This window comes from Equus asinus, chromosome 23 (assembly GCF_041296235.1).
Source record: "Equus asinus isolate D_3611 breed Donkey chromosome 23, EquAss-T2T_v2, whole genome shotgun sequence".
Classification (NCBI taxonomy): domain Eukaryota; kingdom Metazoa; phylum Chordata; class Mammalia; order Perissodactyla; family Equidae; genus Equus; species Equus asinus.
This window is the reverse complement of record NC_091812.1, coordinates 65,735,299-65,759,589: the sequence shown is the minus strand read 5'-3', so window position 1 is coordinate 65,759,589 and position 24,291 is coordinate 65,735,299. Positions and strand designations below refer to the sequence as shown.

Here is a 24,291-nt window from a genome sequence, read left to right as displayed (position 1 = left end):
GCCACCACGCTGAGGTGACCAATACCTCCTAGAGAAGGAGCAGGTTCTCAAGGGATGGGTGTTTCCAAAAATCCAGAGTTCCCAGAGCAACCCCTCCAGGCCGCGGTGCAGGGAGACAGCAACCCTGCATTTGACCCCATTAGCCAGCACGCACAGACACTGTCCTCTGTGGTCCGAGTTTTAGGCCATCTGAATAAATTCAATTCAGTTAAACCTTAAGAAGCATTTCTCTGTCTGGCACTTGCTCTGAGAGCCAATCTCAGCGTTTGGGAACAGAAGGAGCTGAAGAGGGGTCGTGGTAACAGAGCCACGCCCGCAGGGACCCGGGGCCTGGCCCCGCACTGGCACATCCAGGAGCTGCAGGGGCTTCCACAGGAGATTCAACCACCTGGAAACGAGCACGGCATGGTCTGTAGCTGGCAGAAGAAATTACCTGCTTTGACTTCCCCTTTTCCGCACATTTTGCTTTTTTATCTTCGGAAGCCCTCCAGTATGCCTGTTGGGGAAGGGGAGTCGTTTCAGTGCACAGAGAGCTGGGTACAGACATATAGCTTACAAAGCACACGCGGGCGTTCAGAGCACAGACGTCCCCCGGGACGGCAAAACCGGAGACTGCAAAGCTAGGCTGAGGCGACAACGCTGAGGCCCATGAGCAATGGGCTTCGCGAAGCCACCATCCTCCTGCGCCGTCCTCCTCCAGAAGCCGCAGGGCCAGGAAGCCATGCCAGGTCCCTGCTACTCGCTGCAAAACAGCAGCAAAACTACGCCACGGACAGTGGGGCGGATTCAATTATCCATCAGAAAGCTAAATGTAGGTGTTCGCAAACACCAAAGTGGGGCTTTTCATTCGTTCAAAAGGGACTCCAGAGGCTAGTGAAAAATAGCCCTGACATTTTGACATTGACTCTGAGTACCAGTGGGACGGCTGGATGGCAATGCTTTCAATTTTTTGTAAGAGCAGCTGCTGAAAGTGATGGACTGGCACGGCCCCTCAGGTCCAGCACCTTCCTATAGAGATCTGAGCCCCTGCTCCTTTCACGGCAGGTGCACAGGCCACCAGAACCCGTCAGGCCAGCAGGTGCCTGGCCCCTGGCCCTCCAGAGGATAGAAAACACCCAGCCTGCATGATGGAAGGCCCCCATACTCCTGCCTCCCCTCCCCCAGATTCCCCACACTTCCTTGACATCCTGTGACTGATGCAAACACATGTATATATCTTTTTACACCCAGAGAATCAAAGCCAGCTGCTGGGCACTGGGAGCTCAGAACTCAGGAGGCACAGGGAGCTTCCTGATGGCAGTGGGCCGAAGCCCTGGGTGTGTCCTTCTACACTAGCTTGGCTTCCCGCAAAGGCCCCAACAGCAGACACGCTGACGAGAACGCTTTCAGAGAACTGGAAGTCCTAACCAGGCCACATGAATGCAGAACCAAGGCCCATTTCACAGAGCAACTTCTTCAGAAGTTAAATGCAGACGATGTCATCACCGTCCACATGGAATGCACCAGCACAAGGACCACGAACTCTGCCAGGCCCTCCATCACGGTCACGGGCTTTTCACTGAAGCTCAGCCGTGGTCCTTTCACTTTTTCTTCTCTTTTACATACACGAGGCCATTAACAGAGCAATGGCCACTCTGACTGAGCGCCCACAGGGCTGGCACACGCACTTTATTTTCAAAGGGTAGTGACGAGAATCTCATTTATGTGTGAAACAGAAATTGAGTACTAGGCTAGACTCTGGAGATTAAGACAAAACAAATCCAAAAAAAATAAGAGGTCTGGGGCAGAAAATGCACACGATGAGCCTGGACCATCTTGACTCGAGAGAACAAGGAACTACGCCAACCACCAGGGTCTGTCTGAGGACTCAGGAGGCATGGGGAGGCTGCCACGGGCCAGGGAAGGGACAACCGGAGCATCAAGGGAGGAAGTGGCTGGAGCGGATCAAGGCACTTCAGACATCTTTAAATGCGCGAGTCCATGGCCATACGGAAAGCTAAACAGTCAAAAACTCACTGTCTCCCTCTGCAGAGAAGTCACACTATTTTGAAAACTGGTGAATAAAGGCAGAGATTTCATGCGCTGATCCTGCCGTTTCCAAAGGAACTGGCCTCGGGGAACAAGAATTTCCCCTTTAGAGACAATTTCTGGCTTCCAAATGGAGAAGGGAAGGTGGAGCCGGCTGTCCCATTGTGCCATCTGCACACGTGGCTCCAGGCTGCGATGGTCAAGGGCCCGGAGAGGGAACGCCCGGCCGGGGGATGATCCTGCCTCTCAGGGAGGATGGGGGGGGACCCCCAGCGGACAGAGTGCCTGGCCACACAGACGGCCTGATTTCAACCCGATTCAAACTGAACAAACATCATTTATGAGAGAGCCTGTGGAATTTGAACATTCACTATGTGACGACATTAAATTTTTGGATGCGATAAAGGTATTTCGGTTAGTTTGAAAAAAAGGAGTCCTCTCCTTTAGGAGATGCCCAGGAAAACATTTACAGATGAAGGATGAAGAATGTGTGTCTGGATTTGCTCCCCAGCCTCCTGGAGGGAGCAGAGGACGTGGCCATGGGAGGGAGGCAGGAGGGAGCACGGGGTGGAGCCCCTGGCCTGCAGGAGCCGCCGTGGCCAGGCGGCTCTAACATCACTCCCTCTGCTCCTGTTATGATTGAGATTCTCTGTAATAAAAAGTTCAAAATCCAAGATGAAAGGAGCGTGGGTGAGCCGCCAGCCCAGCGAGGACAGGCTGCCAGGGGGCATCCTGGGATGAGGCTGAACGGACACAGGGGGCAAAGGAAGCTTCGGGATGACAGGGCCCTTGGTCTGCTGAGGGTGGGAGGCTGCTCGCTAGAGGCATAGGACATGCACGGTGAGCAGGCCACACGGCCAGGAAAGGGCCTGACGCCCCGGGTACAGCCCAGTGTGCAGATTCCAGAACACACCGGGCAGGTCTGCGGCCCAGACAGCAGGGGAGTGGGAGCCCACACCATACCTCGTGCTGCTTCTGGGAGATGTTGAGCGCATTCAGTGCAAACACGGCTTCCCGGGCGCCCACGTACAGGGTGTCCTTGTCCTCACTCAGCAGCAAGGCTGAGTAGTTGAAGATGCCTGGCTGGTGAAACTGCATCAGCTGCACCTCTAGGGGAGAAAAGGGCGGTGGGGGGGGCAACACAGGTGCATCAGGCATTGCTGAGCCTGGACACACCCCAGTGTCTGACCTCCCTTTAGTGCACCGACATGTCCCAAGGGCCAGGCAGGGATTCGCTGCCACAGTGGCCAGCCCCCAGCAGAGGCTAGAACTCAGGCACCTCTGGGTGGAGCAGACTCACCAAGGCCGCCACCAAGTACGTGGGACCCTGTGAGGCCCCAGATCACTGGGCTCAACCAGTGCTGGGGCCCGATTTCCCTTCCTGCTCCCTCCATCCAGCACTTCCAAACCCTGCACTCAGTGTGGCCTCCTGGCAGCGTGATCTCCCAGAGCATGACCTCCTAGCATGTGACCTCCTGGCAGTATGGCCTCTCAGGAGCATGACCTCTTAGCAACATGACCTCCTAGCAGTGTGACATCCCAGCAATGTGACCTTTCTGGAGCACAAGCTCCTGGCAGTCTGACCTTGTGACCTCCCACTAGACCGCAGGCCAGACGCCTCAAGCCGCTGACTGCTGTGGCTCCCTCTGCCTCTCATCAAACTCTTGTCTATGTGTTTAATCATCTACAGATTAGGTGTATCAAAAATATAACTATTTAGGATTTTCTCATTTAGGAAAAAAATGACTGACTTTAAAACTTTGAAAGAAAATCTATTTCAGTAAATCTATCCCTTAACCCAAGCATTTTTCCATTGCTCTGTTAATTGCATCAATAGCTATTCAGGAACATGAGGAATTTAAGGACGAGGTGTTTAGGCATGTTGGCTTTCTGTCTTGAGGGGCTGTTCCTCTTTCCGCCCACCCAGCATCCAAGACTCAGAGCGTCGTGAGTGTTCTGCGCTTGGCTTTCCAAGCATCACCAAGCTCTGGTTTTGTTCCAGGATTTGTGCTCACACTTTCGCTCCAATTTCCCAGTTAGGAGAGATGCACACAGGATGAAGGCTCTCCCGGCACGTCTGCCGAGACAGCGCAGCCCTGCCAGCGCACCTCCATGGGGACCAGCGCTCGAGCTCTCCGCCCACCGAGCCTGGAGGAGAGGGGGTCCCAAGACACAGTTCCCAAGAGAGGGAGCAACGAAACAACTTATGAACAGCAAATGAAAACAACTGGCCCCAAGCTCAGCTTCACGTCATTAAACGTCCTCAAAACATACCCCTCGGTGTGGTCCGTGCCTGGGCAGCGAGCACCAGTGTGGTCAGGCACAAGGGAGACAAGCTTCCCTTCAGGGGTCCCCTCGCCCTGATTTAGAAACCAGCAGCCCCGAGCAGGCCCTGCCGTGCTCCCAGCACCGCAGCCTCGCCAGCAGCCTCCGCGGCAGCAGCGGTGCAGGCCGTGTGCTCACACCTGGGCCAGCAGCACGGCCCCAGCAGAGCAAAGGACGCATGTGCATCTGCGCATCACAAGCAGGGAGACGCCCTCAGGGGCCCCGGGCCTGACTCGGCACTGCCCTCACCTCGGTGCTCCCAGGTGATCCTAGGGCTGGGTGCGAACGCCACTGCTGTTCCAACCACCACGGCGAGGGTGGCCAGCAGCCCCCCGACGGGCAGGCACATCCTCCTCAGCAGGCGCCGCAGCGGGGGCGTCTGCAGCAAGCGCTCGTCGGCAGCGGAGGCCGCAGGGGGTGTCAGGGTGGACGCTGTTCAGAGCCTCGGGGCCCTGACCCGCAGCACAGCCTGGAGGGAGGGCGACGTGTGTCCGAGGACCAGCATTTCCCAGCACGCTGGGCAAGGTCCGGCCACTCCGGCCACCACAAACGCCCAAGGCCACCTGGTTCTTAAACGGTGTGCTTCTCTACGGCCTTCCGAAGAAACTCTGGAAGAAAGTGAGAAGGAGGGGTTTACCATCAGGACCTGTGGCAACAACACCCCCCAACCCCCCTCTCACCACATCCCCACCGCACTCCATCTGCTGGGGGCAAGAGGGACAGCCCCACACAGACACCACACCCCGGAGCCCGGGAGCGAAGCCGGGCTACAGGAGTCAGTGCGTCTTGCCCCTCAGGCCGGCCAGGAATGCAGGACAGATGTCGGACCCAGACTGGGGACGGACGCCCGCCTGGCTGCCCAGCGTCCCCCCGTCCAGTGGGTAACGTGATAGAGAGGAAGAGAGGGAAACCAGGCTTTCAGTTTCCCTTGGAGACCCTGGCTTCCCCATGCCTGCACTGCTCATCAGGGAAAACGGCCAGAGCAGAAGACCAAAGAGGGCTGCACAGGGGCTGACACACACACACATGTGCAAGCTCACACGCATGTGCACACACGCATGACCTGTCCATGCAGGAGTGGCTGGGCTGCAGGGGACAGGGTCACCCCTGTGGCCCCCTACTCCAGCCTTGCCTGAAGAAGCCAGCATGCCACGGGAACAGTGGTCACCGGCTGTGACTCGTCACCGAGGAGAAGCCCCTCACTGCAGAACAGGCCTGTGCTGAGCAGACATCGTGGGCCAGGGTGCACAGGGCTCTGGCACCCACACTTGGCCCGGTTTCAGGGAGGCCTGGCCCCGTACCTGCTCAGCCCCACACGCCGTCGGGAAGGTTCCCTGCCGGGAGCTGCAGGATGACCCTGCTCCAGACCAGTGAATCGGGGCCATCAAGGGCCAGGGTTTGGCCCCAGCCGAGGGCCCGGCCAGGATCCCAGCGAGACTGTGAGGCAGTCTTCTTCTCAGGAAGGAGCTTAAACGGAAACACCGGCTGGGCAGAGGCAGGACTCTCCCAGACCACACTCGGGGAGCACAGCAAAGTCACAGCAGAACCTGCACCTCACGGATGTGCCGTCCCGGGAGCCCCACCTCACCCTGACTTTCCTCTTCTGCAAGGTGGTGGAGCAGCCCCTCCCTCCATGCCCCTTCGCCCCTGCTCCCCAGGAGGCCCTGGGAGTCAGCCATCCTCACCTCCTTCCCTTCCTTCTGCCCCGCCAGCCAACCTGCCTCCAGGTCTGTGAGTCCAACTGACACGCCAAGGCCCTCTCCAGAACCTACTCCTCACCCTGTCATCGCCCTCAGCCTCCTGACTTCACCGTCTCAGGGACGTCTGAGGGGCAGCCTCACTCCCTCCCCGACAGTCCTCTCCCAGCTCCGCCTCCCTAGGCCCACAACCTGCCACACACCCGTGTGTGTCCAGCCACCTGCCCTGCGGCTCCCCAACACCTCAGGCCACACCGAACCCCCCAAGAGGGTTCTGGGAGAAGTTCTGGCTTCCTGTTTGCTGGTCAAGTTGTTGCCTCCAAGAAGCCCTCCTGGCTCCCTTCTTCATCCCACCTGGGAAGTTGCCCCTCACACCCTGGTGTCGAGGGTCAGCAAGGCCTTCTTTCTTTTTCTTGGATTTATTTTTTATGTGGGCATGGGGCACTGCCACCGCCCTGCTCCACCCCGTAAGGAAAGACTCCCAGGGGCCTCTCCCTGAGAGCACTTGCCCACTGGGGCCGCCGGGTGAAGGCCGGACACCAGGCATGGCCAGGCCTCATCTGCTCGCCGGCCCTCCTCGCTCGGGCAGCCCCTCCTCGGTTCCTCTTCCCAGCCTGAAGGTGTGCCCAGCCAGGCTCCCATCCTCCCAGTGTCCGTCCTCCATCCTGAAGTCAGGGAACATCTGAGACCCCCGTTTTCCCCAGGGGCGGTGCATCCCGGGCGCAGGCCGGCTCTCCTCTTCTGCAGAGGCCGACGGGCATCCAGCTCTGCAGGCCCTGCAGCCTCTGTCCCAGCCACTCGAGTCCGTGGGAGCTCGAAAGCAGCCACAGACGCCGTGTCAGTGGACGAGCCTGGCCGCGCTAACACAACTACTTACAGAAACAGGTGCTGGTCTGCAAGCTGAACCCCACGCTGCAGACCCAGAGGGACGGCCGGCCCCGACGCCCCGCGGCAAGGGCGACCCCAACTCTAAGTGCAGTAGCAGATGGGCCAGGAAGCCAGGACGCAGGCCGGGAGGGGAGGAAGAGAGGGCCGCGAGCGCTCACTCTCCTCAGAGAAGACGCACGACGCCCTCACCCCCGGCCCGGGGGCAGGGGGCAAACTCTGCTCTCCTGCCCTCACTGGGGGAATGAGGCACGAGGTGGCTCCAGATGCCAGGCGAGGCCTCAAACTGTGCCATGTGCCCACCGTGCTCCACCCATGAGGCAACCCCGCGGAGCATCCAGCGAAGGCCGAGCGCTCCTGCAGAAGCCTGCAGCACAGGATGAGGCCGCGGGAAGAGCTGTCTGTGCAGATGATGCCCCACTCGGGGAGGAGTGCCGGGCGCCTGCCCAACTCGTCCGCGGGTCCATCTCCTGGAGGTCCATCTCTACCACCACCACTCGGCATGGCACAGATCCCTGTGTTTCTGCCCCAGAATCCACATCCCTTCACTGTCACTAACAGCATCTTGATTTTACCTGGGATGGCAGTGTGGCCGGTTAACCACATCTCCCAGCTTCCCTGGTGGCAGTTCTGGCCAAAGAACTGTGAAGAGAAGTTATTAGGTAGGAATTTCAGGAGAGCTCTTTAAAGGAGGTTGACTCAGCTAGTGTTCGCATTATTGCCTTCAGCCTTTCCTCCTCTTGCTGCCTGGAACTCAAGTTTGATGGCCAGAGCTCTGGCAGCCACCTTGTGAACATGAAAGATAAAGGTCTCATTCTAAGAACAACCAGGTAGACATCCACAAGAACCAGGCAGACATGCTGGAGACGTTACACCTGCTTTCTTCTGCCTACTTCTAGACTTGCTAATAAACTATTAAAGAGATTACTGTTGTTCAGATTTTTGTTACCAGCAGTCAAATACAATTCCAAACAGATTCAACCTCCCTATAGCACATTTACCAAAGAGTAGCAGCAGCCAGAATTATGTTTTTTTTTTTTTTTTAATCTTTGATTTATTTATCTTGTTGCAGTGAAGTGTTTAGCCTGATAATATGATGTCTAGGATTTGCTTCAGAGTAATTCACTGGGGATGGGCGTGGGAGTAATGGATGAAACAGGAGTGGCCCTGCAGTGGTGATTGCTGAGGCTGGGGGATTGATGTTCTACTCTAGTAGGTTTGAAATTGTCCATAATACATTTTATTTTATTTTATTTTATTTTATTTTTTTTTATTAATGTTATGATGGATTACAACAGAATTATGTTTTTAATGTAAATCCGAGCATATCATTTCCCCACGTGAAATGTTTCTCACTCAGATTAAACCCGAGTGGACGACCCTGGTCCACCTTCTATCCAGCCTCTCCCGTCTCACGTCCCTCCACGTTTCCGCCCCGGCCGTATCTGGACACACAGAGCTCAGCCCGTCTGCAAGGCTGTGCGCGCGCTGCCTGTCAGCACCATTCAGAACCTGTCCAAGCACGTCTGTGTAAATGCCACTTCACAGTCTCCTTGCTTTACCCGAGAAGATGGTTTCTCCGAGTGACTGAGAGTAACTGGCAGTGGCTCCCGCGCTCTGAGCTCCCTGACAGCTAAGGGTTTCCAGAAAGCTCCACGTCAGGGCAGTGAGAAGGGCAGTGGCTGCTGGGGTCAGAGGGGAGGGAGGGATGAACAGGCGGAGCTCAGAGGGTGCCCCCTCCCTCCCCGCCACGGGCCCACCACCCCCACCAGCTCTGCAGTGGGATCATGACACAGGGGAGGCTGCGCACATTAGGGGATGAGGTAAAAGGGAACTCCACGTGATTTCTACTCAATTTCACCGTGAATCTGAAACTGCTCTTGAAAATAAAGTTTATTTAAAAAACACTCGGGCTCAGAGAAGTCCCTACCAGGCACAGAAGGAGCGTGCCTGGGGCCTGGTGCCATGTGCCCCTGGCTGCGGGCAGGGACAGGAGGCCCACAGGAGGTCTCTCTTGCCCTCCAACAGCAGTGGGGGCCGTGTCTCTGCTGGGGGGAAAGGTCTGAAGGGCCCACGACAAGACCGAGCCCCTACTCGGCACAGAGGCCACTCCTCTGGGGCAGCCACACGTCCACCGCAGCCAGGCTCAGAACCCAGGCGCAGGAGACACCAGAGTCCCTCCTTGGAATCCGTCACCCAGGACAGAGATTTATCTCAACTCTCTCCTCCAACTGGCTAAGTGACAGTCTAAAAGGACAAAAGGATGAACCAGGGTGAGGACGACAGCCCGTGAGGACGTGAACAAGCCCTGGAAGCTAGACAGACGGCAGACGAGCTGACCCGGGCCGTGCTGGCGAACCCTAACACCTGGCTCTCCTGGGGCGGGGGTCGGGGTGGGGCGCCCTTCTCTGCAGCATACGCTGATTTCTAGGGTGTAAATGCTGCTTTCAAGCTCCCAATGTGATGCTGTGAACGAGGGACGGATGAGCTGCACGGCAGCGCACCAGTGATGGTTTTTCCACCACACGGACACAAGGGGCATGTGGCCCTGAGAGCAGGTGACAGTGAGATGCTCAGGAAGTGGTGAGTTCTGAGTATGTGTATCTGCACCTCTGCTCTTAACATGGTTTATTGAAGTCTACGTGATTCGGTTTCTGACAATGGCTGTGTCACCACCAGCGCTGGTGCGCCACCAATGATGGTAACTAACCGACTCTGAGGACAGATAGAGTGAAACCAGAGCCCGGGAGGGGAGAAGTCACAGGGAAACACAAGCTGGGAAAGTGGGAGCAAGTGCGGAGACTGACACGGTGATTAAAGAAATACAATGCTCAGTCGAGGATGGAAGATGAAACTGAGGAGGTTCCGTAAAAGTTGGACAATGTGACAGAGGAAGAAAGGGAGAGAAAAGACAGGAAAGCCAGGGGATCGATTCAGGGGCCCATACCTAACCGACGGGAGTTCCAGGTGAGAGCAAAAAATGAAGAATTATCAGAGAAACAATACAAAGAAAATTCCAGAACAGAAGGACCCGCATTCACAGAATGAGGTGCCCAGCAGCGCAAGGAATGCAAAGACGGCCACACCAGGCCCCGGGTGGTGAGATCTGAGGGCCTAGGACCAGGGGAGTACTGACAGCTTCCAGAAAACAGGCCCCACCATCACCCCTCAGGAGCCAGGCCACCTGCCAGCTAGGAGGCAGCAAAATGCCTTTAAAATCCCAAAGCAGGACGATTTCTCACCTATAATCCTACCCAGAGCCAAATTATCAAACACACGAGGGAAAAACAGAAACAGGTTTCAAACGTCAGTGCTCAGAGCTCACACCTCCCTTACATCCTTTCTTAGAAAGCTACTGAAGGATTCGCTCCACCAAAACAAGGGAGCCGGTTCCCAGGTCTTCCTGAGAAGGAAGGACGGCCGGGAACAGGAGCCCCGTGTTGCGACAGGAGGAGGGGCAGAGGGAGCGAGAGAGAGAGGCCAGAGGGAGCGGGAGATGGCTCAGAGCTGCCGGAGGTCTGTGCGCTGAAACGCGAGGTTCCGGGTCTGGCAGACTGTGAGGATGACGTAGGAACACACAACGGACAAAAGAGGGGCACACACTCAAAACAAAGCCGTGTCCACCCCAGGGAAAGCGAGGAGGGGACCCGGCAGGAATGGCTGCTGTCCACGCAGGCTGCTCCGAATGGTTCAGGTGAGAAGAGAAAACATTTTTCTTAACCGCCTTGAGCCTGGACCAACCCAGACACCACCATTCAGGAGCTGGGCGGGTGTGGACCCAGCCAGGCGGCCCCTCACTCCCGGCTGTTCCCCACCACGCTGCCGAGGCGAGTGGAGGACGAGACCCAGTTCTGTCTGCAGACGCACATGCAGGCTTTCAGCACGGGCCTCATCCGGCTCCGTGCCTTGTTCACTTCATCGGCACACGCCAGATTCCCGGTCGCCTCCACTAGACCCTACCTCTCGTTCCCAAATGGTCTTCAAAATAATCCACATGAGGGACCGGCCTGGTGGTGCAGTGGTTAAGTTCACACGTTCCACCTTGGCGGCCAGGGGTTCACTAGTTCGGATCCTGGGTGTGGACGTACGCACTGCTTAGCAAGCCATGCTGTGGCAGGCGTCCCATATAAAATAGAGGAAGATGGCCCAGATGTTAGCTCAGGGCCAGTCTTCCTCAGCAAAACAAAAAGAAAAAGAGGAGGATTGGTGGCAGATGTTAGCTCAGGGCTAATCTTCCTCAAAACAAAACAATCCACACGAATAGCAAAGGTCAGCAGCATTCGCTGCTTTCTTTTTTGACAAGTACTCGTTGTTTTGTATAATTTAAACACTGCTAAGCAGAGCACACACCACACCACCGAGGCGGCCACGATGCTCCTCCAGAAACCCTGCTGCGCCATCGCCGAGGAACGTACATTGGAAACACCCAAGGAAAATGCTATTCTTCTCCGCATTTCTGACAAGTGGAGGGAGGGAGCCGGGTGTCAGGAGCCCGCCTCCCTGTGCGAAGGGCTGCCTGTCACAGAGACAGGACCCATTAGGAAGACAGGGTCCCACAACGTCGCCCCCTCTACCCTCACATAATTGCACTGGTTCACGAGGAGGGCACGATCCCACTTTACATGTCAGGAGAATGGAACCCACAGGGGGCTCTGAGCCCGTCACTCAGCGGCCTGTCAGTGCCTGTCACACACAGCTTTCCACCCGAGTAGCCTTGAATCAAGTCAGGCGGAAAAAACAGGCGTGCCCAGCAACTGGCAAGATAATGGCTGTTTCATGGAGTTGTGCCATGTGTTGCATACGTGCATGCATATACCCACATGCGTCGGTGCACACACGTACATGCATGCGTGCATCCACGTATGGGTGTGCATCCACACGTGAAGCCGCGTGTCACGTGGATCCCTGCGTACACACGTGTGCTGTGTGCACAGCACATCTATGCATGTGTGCACGCATACGCATGGGTGTGCGGTGTGTGCTCTCTGTTGCAGCACAAAGCCCCTCTCTAGTGTTGTAATCCCAGATGTGATCAGTCACTGCGGCTGGGGGCCTGAACGGCAGGACCATGGACCGGGGGCGGGGGGGGGAGTGCTGTCTGGGGTCTGCCACATGCACCTGAGGCGTTGGCTCCCTCCTGGAACTGGCTGGCTGTGAGCGGGGACAGGTCACAGAGGGGACACCACTCGCCACCACACATGAGGCGGCAGTGCTCCCACGGGCAACAGGATGCTCAACCAACGCTGACGTGCCCTCACCGGTGTCCAGGGCAGGGATCCAGGTGACGGCTGAGAGGCTGCTGCGGAGCCTGTCTGGCTTCTGTCTACGGGGTTTGCCCAGACAGCGCGGCTGAGCCCGCTCCCCACTAAGGCCCTACAGCCAGGACAGCGGAGGACACGCACTGCCCACACTTTCCCCTCCCAGCTGGGAGCAGAGACGCGACAGCCACCCCGAGACCATGCCCTGCTGGTGTCACCCCAGGCTGTCCCCCACCCCAGGCCTCCCCCCTGGCTGTGGTGCTGTCACGACCTCGCAAAAAAGGCCTTGTCCCCCCAGGAATCAGGGACAGGTTTCAGGAGCTCTCTGTGTCACACAGCAGTTTGTTTCTACTTCAGTTTCCCCAGATCTTAGGATGCATCCTCGGAGCCACACTCCAGCTGCACAGGACATGCTCAGCCCTGGAGCTGGGTCCGGCTGGACCCGCCCAGCGGAAAAGCCCGCAGGACACCATCCCTGGGTGCCCACTTCCTGCTCCAGCCACACCTCCAGGGGCAAACGAGGCTGTGAGGACATCCTGACACTGCTTGACCCTCATTCCTGCACCCTGACCGGGCACGCATGTGCCATGAGTGTGCTGGCAGGAGCCGGAAAGGGGACAGAGAATGGCACGGTGACAGACACACACACCAACCAACCCATCCTCCATCCATAACAGCAACGACGAGCAGGCGCTGGGAGGGCAGAAGCTGGTGGGTGCAGGGGCCGGAGGAGGAGGGGGCCACCACCTGTGAGACCTCACCAGCCCTGCACACATGGAAACACACAACACTGACTTGTTCTGGAGGGAGTGTGGACCTGTGTGTGGTGTGTGCATGTGTCCCTGGGCCCGGACAGCTCAGCAGCAGGGAAATAAAATAACCTTCCTCCACTGGCCTGACTTCCTGTTGACCCCTCCAGGGTGGCCATTGGACTCTCCAGGCTGGACGCTGGCTCCCGGGGACAATGTGGCTGTACCAGGAAATGGCTGGCCCGCCCCTGGGGGGAATGTGTGTCTTTCAACCATGACTTGACCAGGGGCTGCGGGTGCCATGGGGAGCTCAACCCCCAGATGTTTCCAGAGGCCCAGAGGACACCGTTGACACCAGGGGGACACTGAAATGCCACTAAAACTGGTGCTTCCGTCCAGGTCAGGGTGACCTGTACAGAGGGCAAACTTAGGTAAAATACCCTGCTCAAAAGTTTTGCTTTAACTGAATTTATTTGCATTTTTAATTTCCCCACCACCTCATAAACTTTCCTGCCTTCAAAAACAGCTCCAAGGTGCTTAACTCCAGTAATAAAGAAACGTCAATGAAAAAGTACCTAATTAACGGAAATTCAGAAGATTGCTGCCACTGGTGCTGGTGGAGCAGGGAGAGGATTTCTGAGGGCGAGTCTCAATCTCCAGCGGAGTGCATGCTATCCCTGGGCAGCAATCCATGGACAAGGCCAGTGTGCAGAGCCACGCGGGTGAGCACGGCCCTCGGACACAAGTGCACCGAGAGTGACGGCCTGCACTGAGGGCTGGTGGTCGGACATGTGCAGGAGGGTGATGCAGCGCGGCTGGACGGCCCTGAGCTCACTGCACCTGCGACCCACACAAACGCAGAGGGCAGCAGGCTGATGACCCCCATCGTGTCCAGGGAGCAGTGCCAGTCTCCACACACAGGGACACACACACAGAGACACACACACACACATACACAGACATGCATATACACATGGTCGCACATGAACAGACATGGACACAGACACACGGACATGCATATACACGTGGACACATGAACACACACGGACACAGACACACAGGCATGCATATACACGTGGACGTAAATGAACACACGGACACAGACACACAGGCATGCATATACACGTGGACACACATGGACACAGACACACAGGCATGCATATACACGTGGACACACATGGACACACATGGACACAGACACACACAGGCATGCATATACACGTGGACACACATGAACACACATGGACACAGACACACGGACATGCATATACACGTGGACGTAAATGAACACACGGACACAGACACACAGGCATGCATATACACGTGGACACATGAACACACATGGACACAGACACACAGGCATGCATATACACGTGGACACACATGAACACACGGACACAGACACACAGGCATGCATATACACGTGGACGTAAATGAACACACGGACACAGACACACAGGCATGCATATACACGTGGACACACATGGACACAGACACACAGGCATGCATATACACGTGGACACACATGGACACACATGGACACAGACACACACAGGCATGCATATACACGTGGACACACATGAACACACATGGACACAGACACACGGACATGCATATACACGTGGACGTAAATGAACACACGGACACAGACACACAGGCATGCATATACACGTGGACACATGAACACACATGGACACAGACACACAGGCATGCATATACACGTGGACACATGAACACACATGGACACAGACACACAGGCATGCATATACACGTGGACACACATGAACACACGGACACAGACACACAGGCATGCATATACACGTGGACACACATGAACACACGGACACAGACACACAGGCATGCATATACACGTGGACACACATGAACACAGACACACAGGCATGCATATACACATGAACACACGGACACAGACACACAGGCATGCATATACACGTGGACACATGAACACACATGGACACAGACACACAGGCATGCATATACACGTGGACACATGAACACACATGGACACAGACACACAGGCATGCATATACACGTGGACACACATGAACACACGGACACAGACACACAGGCATGCATATACACGTGGACACACATGAACACACGGACACAGACACACAGGCATGCATATACACGTGGACACACATGAACACAGACACACACAGGCATGCATATACACGTGGACACACATGAACACATGGACACACACAGGCATGCATATACACGTGGACACACATGAACACACATGAACACAGACACACAGGCATGCATATACACGTGGACACACATGAACACAGACACACAGGCATGCATATACACGTGGACACACATGGACACACATGAACACAGACACACAGGCATGCATATACACGTGGACACACATGAACACAGACACACAGGCATGCATATACACGTGGACACACATGGACACACATGAACACAGACACACAGGCATGCATATACACGTGGACACACATGAACACAGACACACACAGGCATGCATATACACGTGGACACACATGGACACACATGAACACAGACACACAGGCATGCATATACACGTGGACACACATGGACACACATGAACACAGACACACAGGCATGCATATACACGTGGACACACATGGACACAGACATGCATTTACGCACGGACACACATGAACACACGGACACAGACACACAGGCATGCATATACACGTGGACACACATGAACACAGACACACACAGGCATGCATATACACGTGGACACACATGGACACAGACATGCATTTACGCACGGACACATATGAACACACATGGACAAATACACATGGGCACATACATGGATTCACACATGGACACATATACACAGGACACACACACAGGGACACACATCCAACTGTTAACAGTCGTCACCTTTGGAGAGAGGGGAGAGTGACCAGGGAACTCACCTCCTACGTGTTTTTTAAACAGTGAATTACACTTCATATTTCTCTGTGAAAACATTCATACACTAGAACCTCACGCCCCCATGCTGCCCTCAAGTCAGGGAACGACGTCACATCCGCACAGAGGTGTGGCGCGCCGTGTGGGCTCAGACGTGGGCCCGGGTCAGTGTGCCCTCTTGCACGTCCCTGCCCTTTCTGTGTTTACTTACGAGGAGAGGCGGTCTCTCTCACACTTCCTGTGACGGCACGGCAGGAACAGCGGGGCGCCTCCCTCCCGGCCTCCCCCCAGGGACCCTCTAATCCCACACAGCCCAGCACTGATGCAGGACTGAACAGAGACACTGCCCTTGCCTGCAACCCCCTCACACCACAGATGCCAAAAGAGGTCTTTGTAGTAACAGGCTCAACAAAATAAACTAGGAAAAATACTTGTGACACAAATGCCTGGACCTGGAATTCCTAATAAACGCAGAGACCTAACCAACCTGGGCCCCAGCCCAACACACCAGGGAATTAGAATTACATACGTACATAACCAGCCAATAAACTCAGAGAGTGCTGCGTACCCCGGAAGTAGAGCTGTGTTCATTAAAAGCGCCCCACCGACCGGGCAAAGCAGGTCCTCGAGATGGGGCCACACATGCCGACACCACAGACCACGCCGAGAGACTGCTGAGAAGCGATGATCCTGCAGGCCGCCCGCGGTACAGGAGGTGCAGGAGAGATGGGGGCTTGCCTTCTTGTTCGTACAAGTTAAACTGGCATTTCTCTTTCCTCTAAAACTGGAAATACATGGCTGACCGTGTACTGAGCAAAACTGAGAGCCCTCTCTTTACATCAGACCTCATGATGAGGCCCCTACAGCCCACAAGAGAAGATGGAGCATGTTGGTGCCTAGAGCAGGGCTGTCAGCCCAGAGAGCACGGGAGGAAGCACAGGCGGGTGGGCGGGAGAGGCGGAGGGAAGAAGAAAACCAGGTGATGCGTGGGCCTCCAGGCACCCAGCACCCACTCCCCGAGGGCTCCTCCTCAAGCCAGCCCCAAGGGACGGCAGCCAAGTCCAGATCTTTGCCTCCAAGAGCACACAGGGACAAGGACCCGCCTTCTGCTGGATCCCGCTGAGGCCTCGACAAAGCCTCCACTTTGCTAAGATGGGATACAGACGGAGACAGAAGGTGCTTCTGCCTCTCGATACTTCCTGATCGTTTCTGGGAAGGAGTCTTCAGAAACCTCTGCTCTGAAAATACCGGGAAACAAGAACATTTAAACACTTCAACTGTGTTCGCAGAATCTTGGCATCACTTCTGGGAATGCGCTGGAAAGAAGCTCCTGCTGAGGCGCTTAACTTCTGGGCCGGGCGGCCGAACCCCTGACCCAGGATCCGCCGGGCCTTCATGCGCTTGTGCAACAGCGGGAGAGAGTGAGTGTACAATCGCTCACCCCTGAATGGAGGAAGTGCAACCCACCAGTCACCAGGTGCAAGAGCTGGTCCCCAACCCCTGACTGTTGCCACTTCCCTGAAAACACACCCTTCAAATGCGAGCCAGGGTCACAGCGAGCGAGAGGCCACTGATCAGAAAAGGATCACCCACCCGTCCACTAACTGCGCTGAAGTCCACAGGTGGGAGGCGACGAAGGAAAAGGCAGAGATACACACAACACGTCCAAGAAAATGAGTTCCTGATGAACCCATTTAGATTCACGTTTTTCTTTGTCTTTGATTGTTTTTACGCCAAACAGAATTCCCACAGAGGAGCAGCGAGTTGCTGTAGTGTCTCTGTTATTCTGTTGCAGTAAACTTTCAGACAAAGGGAATCAGAGCTGCACACCCAGAGGTCACAGACGCAGGGTCAAGGAGGGCGCCAGGGCTGGTGAACCCACGCTGACCCCTCTGTGACTGTGAACAACCCAATGTATTTTTTAAACCTTAGAATCAAACTCTAGCATCTTTCGTGGTTGAGGTATTTTTGTTTTTCTTTTACTTAAAGAGCTCACATAGTTTTCGCCATTTTCTGAAGACTGCTGAGAGGCAGGAGGGGCTCTACGGAAATACTGTTGACACCCCATCCCTCCCACACAGCCCCCCAGGAGTGGGGCCAGTCACGCCTGCAGCACAGCGAATAGTTTGTACCTGGTCTGCATGGCTACCCATGGGACACAATTTCCAGTCACGGGGGCCCCTCAGTGCCCACCACGTCCCCTGAATCCTGAGCAAACAGCTGAGTTAGACGAGACTCCATACTAGCAGGCAGAAGTGGCCAGGATTCAACGGGTCCCACCACGGCGGGGCCCTGACACTGATGCTGGGGCCTTCCCACGGCAGCGGCTGCTTCTGACAGCCAACTTGTATCAAAAACATCTCACACACGAGCAGGCAGAGATGTCCTGGACAAGGCCACGTCCACCCAGGACATGGACCCCACGTCTCCTGTTTAAACATGGGGGGAGGAGTGGCACCAGCCATGGGCAGGGGACAGCAACCCCAGGAACCGTGCACACGGGGCTGTCCTCTCCCAGGCAGGTGGCCCAGCGACACCTGGAGACTGCAAAACAGAAGGGAGAGAGAAAGTGCTTCACGCCTGAGTGAGAGGGTTACACACACAACGCGAAGGCCAAGGATTTTAAAACCGAAAAACTTCTTTGCTCTGGAAATGCAAGAAGGCTTTGTCACTTTAACAAGTAAAAGCCCAGAGCTGCTTGTTCTGAGGGTGGACAGGCGCGTATCCCATTCCCCCTAATTCCACGGTGTTGACCAACAGTGACAGCAGCTCAGGGCAGCCGCATGACGTCTGTATTCTCAACAACTCGCACGACGCGCTGGCACAGTGGCATCCTCGCCTCCTGCCTCCATGGCAAGTCTCCATATCTGCCTTCCGCCACCCAGCTTCGAGCTCGAGGTCCCCGGGTATAAATACACACTTCCGCCCTCTGTCACCGCGAGGTCCCGGCCACGGCTGGCCGTCTGCACCCTTCACCGCGGCAATTTCTCCATTCTCAACAGAAAAACCCACGAGCTATAATTAGTTGTCATCATACTGAAGGAGGCAGAAGACCTGCTCCTGGAGTCATCGCCCATCCTCTGCTCTCAGGAGGCATGCAGGGAGAAAGACACAGTGGTCCATTTGCAAAATAAAGGAATGACATCCATCAGCTCTCCCACTCACCAGAAACCCGGCCTTCCCCCACCCCACGCCCAATCACACAGGAGTGTGTGGGAGCCCCCACCAGGCCCTGAGGGCAGCTGTCTAAGGGCCTCTGAGGACAACAGCACAGAGCCAAGGGAAGCGGGCCTTCATCTTGCCTACATTCTGCAAATGTGACCCCACCTTCCAAAGGTCCCTCGCCCCAGGTGCGATGCGGCTAGGCACAGGGCTCTGTGGTCAGAACGACCTGGGTCCCAGGCCTGGCTTCTCCACCTGCCAGCTGTGTCTTGGGGAAGTCACTGGGCCTCAGTTTCCTCATCCAGAAAGTGGGCATCCTAAGAGTAGCACCGATCTCATCTGGTTGCCATGAGGAACCCATGTAAAGAGCTTAGAACAGCGCCTGGCACCCAGGACACACTGCACAAGTATGGACTACAACTCTCCCCACCTGTGAAGCAGAGCCGATTATACCCACGCTTGCTAATTACCTGCCTTGCTAATGACATCCTACCTTGCAGGATATAAAGTAGGGTTCCACTGCATGTCCCAGCCCGCCCCTAAAACTGACCAGGGCTCCACCAGCCTCCTCCTGCCCAGGGCAGCTCCAGGCTGCGGCCACGTCCACACTCTCCTGGGAGCCGCGGTTGTGGATGGGGAGGGGGCCTCCAGCCACTCCTGGTCAATCTCCTCACCTTGGCCCAGAATCCCCCCCGAGGCATCCACGGCAGAGTGAAATGAGGACCCTCAACGGCAACCAGCCCTCCAACCCATGCGCCCTGTCTGGGGTGGGTTTACACATTAAAGCAAGAATGCCATTTCCCACCTGAGAGGGCGGCCATGAGACAGGCGGGCTGTCGGGGCAGCCAGGGAGCCCGGCGGCAGTCACATGCCCTGGGCAACCTCTTGGGGCCACGGGGTGACACCTGCCAAGAACTTACAACCCAGCAGGTCTCTCCGGGAGTTCAGCTGGATACAGTAAAAATTAAGGTTCCCAACAGCATGGACAATACATTCCCATGTGTGGGCACAGGCATGTGGCCACTTGTGTGTACAAAATTCCATGAAAAAAGGCTATCTGGGGGCCGGCCCAGTGGCGCAGCACTTAAGTTCGCACGTTCCACTTCAGCGGCCCAGGGTTCGGTGGTTCAGATCCCGGGCGCGGATATGGCACCACTTAGCAAAAGCCATGCTGTGGCAGGTGTCCCACATATAAAGCAGAGGAAGATGGGCATGGATGTTAGCTCAGGGCCAGTCTTCCTCAGCAAAAAGAGGGGGATTGGCAGCAGATGTTAGCTCAGGGCTAATCTTCCTCAAAAAAAAAAAAAAAAATCAGGATTTAAGTAAGGACCCACCGGCAGTGAGTGACCAGAGAGTGGCATTGGTCCGGGGTAGGAGTGTACTTCACTGTTTACTATTTGTATTCTTTAGCACTATTCAAATTCTTACCTTAAGCATGTGGTTTCCTAATTAAAATATTTTCTAACCTGACATTTAAAGTAAGATATTAAATTAAAAACTTGGAAAACAGAAAAAGGCCAGAGAAGAAAACATTTCAGACAATTTCAAAAAACAGGTTCTAATAACTGTTAAAACATGATCCCCTTTTTGAAGTCGGCTGAGTGGATTTCATCAAAACAGAAGTTTTCAGGACAGCAGACAGACCACCTCATTTCCAGTCATCCCAACATCTTGTTGGCCGCCTTCTTCTAAGAAACCCTGACAAAGAGGACAGCCTTCCGGGGCAGGTGCAGGTGAGCGTCACAGACCCTCAGCCCACTCGGGGCAAGGGAGGGCCGGCCGCCAGTACCCACAGCGCCCCAGTGGGGGGGGGTGTTGGGGGGGAGGCAGCCTTGCAGCCACAGCGCTGCAGCAGGAACAGAAACCTGCAAGTGCCAGAAAGAGTGAAGGACCCGTCGCCTGTGGGCTGGCCGGAGGGCAGGGGGACTGGGTTTCCCAGGAGTCTGTGCACGTGACTTCATCTGCCTGCAGCCCGTGGCCCAAGCGTCGTTTCAGGGCTCTGCGATGTTCCATAACTAAACACAGTAACATTGGCCATTCAGAACATTGCCAACTTCCCACTTAAAATTCACTTTCAAAGACTGATTTTAACCACCAGCAAAACCTGACCAAGAACTCTTCTATCTAGAACACAGAGCCTACTTGCAGAGGTCTGGGTGCCCAAAAGGGCACCGTGAGATGGTCACAGGCTCTGTCCTTCCCTCTCTGGGGGCAGGAAACAGGCTCAGGACACTGGCTCGTCACACTGACTCGTCACACTGACAGGCGCGCTTCCCTCTACTGGGAATACCGTACATCATTTCCATGACTTATTTTCATTCAAGTCTCCTCTGAGTTTTTCCAGTTAGTTGAGCTGTGCTTTAAAAGGCATACGTTCCCTGCTATTAAACACAGTCAAGCCATCTAGCACATTTTTACACTTCTTTCAAGCCAAGGAGACGTCTTAATTTCGTTGGTGTTTATTCTGCTCCTAACAGTGGAGGCAGCAGGGTGTGATAGCCTGAGTGCAGGCTCCGAGGCCAGCCTGCGGGGTTCAGATGCAGTGCTGCCACTTCCCAGCTGTGACCTAGAACAGGTCACTGCCCCTCCACCTCCTGGCTAACTCCCTCAGCACCTCTACCTCCCTCAGCTCCTCCAGCTCCCTCAGTTACTCCCTCAGCCCCTCCACCTCCCTCAGCTACTCCCTCAGCATCTCTTTCAACTACTCCCTCAGTACCTCCACCTCTCTCAGCCCCTCTACCTCCCTCAGCTGCTCTCTCAGTACCTCTACCTCCCTCAGCTAATCCACTTCTGTCAGCCACTCCCTTGGGACAGAATAAGAAGCTGCCTCACTTCTGGGAATGAAGCTGCATGGATGAGGACTTGTAAAGCACATATGCGTGCTACCAAAGTGAACTTAAATAAAATGTCAACACAGCAACACAAAGCAGCCCTTTGCCCTGTTGGTGCAGCTAGGACATGCCCCAGCGCAGGGAAGGGTCCAGCCAGACTCTCACGGCCACACTGGCCACATCCCAACAGAAACAAGTACAGGGAGGGAAGCAGGTTTTCTTGGGCCCACATCAGCCCCCACGCTGGCTCTCCCACTGACTAACGCCTAGATTCCAAGCCCCTCTCTCTAAACCCATGACCACGACCATCAGCTTCTACTACCACGCCCTGGTCCATGAGCCTGAAACGGCTTGGACTGGGGTGTGTCCTCTGACCCCAAACTCGCTCAAGCCCACTCTTTCAGAGCCTGGACTCGGCCGCCTCAGAGCAACCTCAGCCCTCTCTTCCCAAAGTGTGTGGTGGGCAGGCCTGCCCCTCGGCTCCCCCAGTCTGCAGCCCTCTCCCACCCCTGCTGCCTGCCCTCCCTGTGGAGCTTTGAGCTCATGGCTGCCCAGACCTCCTGGGCAGAGCTCCCCATGCACCCTGAGTCTGTGTGATGTCGGGGCCCCACAGCTGGGCAGCCAGGACTGAGAACCAGCAGACGCCCCATCAGACTGCTCACCTGTCTCAGGGTCACCCTGCCTTCCTGCTCCACACAGCCTGGCTGTGCTTCCACCGGGACATCCTCGTCACCCACCCACTGAAACCTGGTCATCACTGCCCTCAGCTCGCAGGCCAGGGCAGCCTCGAAACCGCCCGCAGAGCCCGGGGCCTGGAGTCGGCCAGCTCCACGTGCTGGGTCTCGTGAAAAACTCAGGCAAGAAGAATACCGACCGTGCCACCACAGACGAGGGCGAGAAGGTGACCACTCGCTAGAGCAAAGAGGCGGTCCTCCTGGATGCTGCCCGCCTCACTCACGACCCGGCTTCCTGCCAGGCTGTGCTGCACTCGGCCCGCGCAGCGAGTGACCCAGGGCGTCACGGCCGCAAGACGGGAGGTTGCTCATGTCACACACGTCCCACTCCCCGGGCCACAGGGCGTGCCTGTAAATGCCGGGTATCTGAAAGAATCCCTCGTGGGGCAAGAGCCTCAGCCACCAGGGGCTCAGCCCTGCTGCCCCGACAACAGGGGTACCAGCCGTGGGCTCCCTTGCTGCCTCCAGGAGCAGCAGTGACAACACCCCCGCCCCCCGCCCCCAGCGCACGCCCAGTGAGACAGGTTTTCTGCACCACTGTTGCAGAGGAGAAGCAGACCACAAAACGCAACAACCATCCCAAGCCAAGACCAGAGCTGGCTCTCCCTCCCTCCAGGGTCGTGCACTGCCCACAGGCCTTGTCGGCCCACCCTGGGCTCCGGAACTGCCCACCGCACTGGGGTGGGGCTAGAAATGGCTCTCTGCAGAAGCATTCTGTCTCCAGGTCTGAAGTGATGTCCCTTCTGCCACTGACCTTCAGCCCCTAGCCCAGGAACTCAGCAGAGACGAGGGCATCTCGGCCCCACAGGAGGAGCTTCAGAAACGGGGGATTCCCCTTTTTGCCATTTGCCTGGTGGAGAAGAATCTGTCCAGAACCAGCTGGGATCTGGGGCTGGCTCAGGACTCTGCTCCGGGCTGCCTGGGGCAGGGTCCTGCACCCCCAGATGCTCACAGCCCCCTCCAAGTGTCTGCAGGGAGTATGTGCGGTTTCACCAGGGGCCCAGCCTCCTCCTGCCCTGGCTGCGGCCCCCAGACCCAGCCAGTTGCAGGAGTCGAGGAAGCCTCTCCCCTCAGCAGCTGCCAGAGGGATGACCTAGGAGCCTCGACAAGCCCAGGCCAGAGTGGGGATGTCTTTTTTAAGTCTCAAAACCACAAAATGCCACTCTCTCTGCCTTCATTTTTAGTGACTCCTTAAAAATATACAGCAGAATTACAAAGTTAGGCCAGCTTGACCACAGGCCATCATCCAGCTCGCGTCGACAAGGGCCGGAGCCAACACGAGGCCCGGCCCCTGCAATCAGCCTCCCTCCCGGGATGCGGCCTTCGCTCCGACTTGGCTTGGCAAAGCCCACTGGAGAATCCATATGCTCCGGGAAAAGCGTTGCAAGTCCACAGATCACCTCGCTCCCGGCAGGACACAAGGAATTTTCACCATTCCATCACCTCGGGCCACCAATCCCCACGGCGGGAATGACTCTAGACCTCTGCTCACTCTCTTGTGCACACACCACACACACAAACCTTTTGTTCTGATTCCCCAGCTTCCACACCCCTCCCAGGGCACCTCCAGGAGTGCCAACTCAGCCCCCGGGATTGGCTGAGCACTTTGCAGCAAACCTGTTATTTCTAGACTCTGCTGCCTCCAAGCCACGTTCAACCCACGCCCGGTCAACAGAGGA

General features: G+C 56.1%; 1 protein-coding gene across 25 annotated transcripts in view; it reads right to left on the bottom strand.

Moving 5' to 3' along the window:
• The window catches only part of SEMA4D (semaphorin 4D), a 112,953-nt gene that overhangs the window by 31,799 nt on the left and 56,863 nt on the right, over positions 1-24,291 (bottom strand). For 24 of the 25 annotated variants that reach the window (XM_044756833.2, XM_070495880.1, XM_070495881.1 and 21 more), the window contains 3 exons: positions 4,603-4,961; positions 2,992-3,137; positions 434-496 (listed from right to left, as the gene is read on the bottom strand). In XM_044756833.2, the coding sequence (XP_044612768.2) occupies positions 434-496; positions 2,992-3,137; positions 4,603-4,702 (309 nt within the window). In that variant the 5' untranslated portion in view covers positions 4,703-4,961. Of the gene's footprint in view, positions 1-433; positions 497-2,991; positions 3,138-4,602; positions 4,962-7,510; positions 7,573-24,291 lie in introns of those variants that run through there. The other variant, XM_070495872.1, reaches the window with a different exon arrangement.